The sequence below is a fragment of the Mus pahari genome, chromosome 11 (assembly GCF_900095145.1).
Source record: "Mus pahari chromosome 11, PAHARI_EIJ_v1.1, whole genome shotgun sequence".
Taxonomy (NCBI): domain Eukaryota; kingdom Metazoa; phylum Chordata; class Mammalia; order Rodentia; family Muridae; genus Mus; species Mus pahari.
In genome coordinates, this window is record NC_034600.1 from 31,166,366 (window position 1) to 31,167,562 (window position 1,197).

At 36.0% G+C, this 1,197-nt stretch overlaps 1 protein-coding gene across 6 annotated transcripts in view; it reads right to left on the reverse strand.

The window, feature by feature from the left end:
* The window catches only part of Bdp1 (B double prime 1, subunit of RNA polymerase III transcription initiation factor IIIB), a 93,373-nt gene that overhangs the window by 64,409 nt on the left and 27,767 nt on the right, over positions 1-1,197 (reverse strand). For all 6 annotated transcript variants that reach the window (XM_029543939.1, XM_029543944.1, XM_029543942.1 and 3 more), the window contains exon 11: positions 194-332. In XM_029543939.1, coding sequence (XP_029399799.1) covers positions 194-332 — 139 coding nt within the window. The remainder of the gene's footprint in view (positions 1-193; positions 333-1,197) is intronic.

The following is a 1,197-nucleotide window of genomic DNA, read 5'->3' on the forward strand; positions in this document are numbered from 1 at the left end:
AAAAAAAAAAAACCATGATACAATAACCCCAGTTATTTAAGACCGTAACAAAAAAGGTTTAAAAACAAATAAATGAATGAAACAAAGCAAACAGAAAAATAAGTGTAAACCCACTATGACAGCTGGAGACTTCGATACTCCTCTCTCAGGAACCCATAGAGGATGCAACTGAAGCCAGTAAAGAGGTTCCTACCATGTGGAAGAGATGGGGTCCATTCTCATCTCTGTCTCTTCACTGGATGCTAACCCTGCAATGTCATCTATGTTCTGTGTAAAGGACGGTATCTGTTCTTTATTGCATTCACTTTCATTTTCCTCAGAAGGACATGTATCTAGGAATATAAAACACACATTATTCCAAAAAATAGCAAAGATATTTCCATTTTAAAGCCTAAGGAATTTCCATGTACTATTGTCTTTTCCTACAAAATATTAATCTATTTATCATTTGAGATTTAGTTTTGATTTTTTTCCTATGACATTTTGCTGTTGTTTGTTGCTGTTGCTATGAGACTTAGACTTTAATGATTAAGCCATCTCTCCAGCCCTCTTTTACTTTTAAAGTTTTATTGCATTTATTAATATCATATGTGCACGCAAGTGCACGTGCATGAGTGGCCACCTGTTCTATCACATGCATATGGAGCTCAGAAGACAGCTCTGTGGAGTTGGTTCTCTCCTTTCACCTTTCAAAGTTTAGGGGACTAAACTCAAGTTGTCAGGATTGCAAGGCATGTCTTTTCCCTGCTGACCCATCTCAAGAATGCAAACAGATACAAAATAAAGACATATAATAAAAAGCATTAATATTAATCCTATAACAAAGAAGAACCATCCGAGTTCCAACATCTCAAATGACTCACCAATACTTAAAATGGTAAAAGAGCTAGAACTGACATTTAAACTATTCTGCTTTATTGTAAGATCTTTCTTTCTTTTGGTTGAGACAGGGGCTAATGTACTAGGCTGGCCTCAAACTCACTAGGTAGCCAAGGATAATCTTGAACTTCTGAATTTACCTACCTATCTCTAATACCTAAATGGTGGGATTACAGGCAGCTGCCACTTTACCCAATATTCTTTGGTATGTAATCTCTTTTAAAAAATACTTTTCACTTATTTATTACTCATTTACTCTGTGAGTGTGTGTGTTTGTATGTGTGTGTGTGTGTGTGTGTGTGTGTGTGTGTGTGAGAG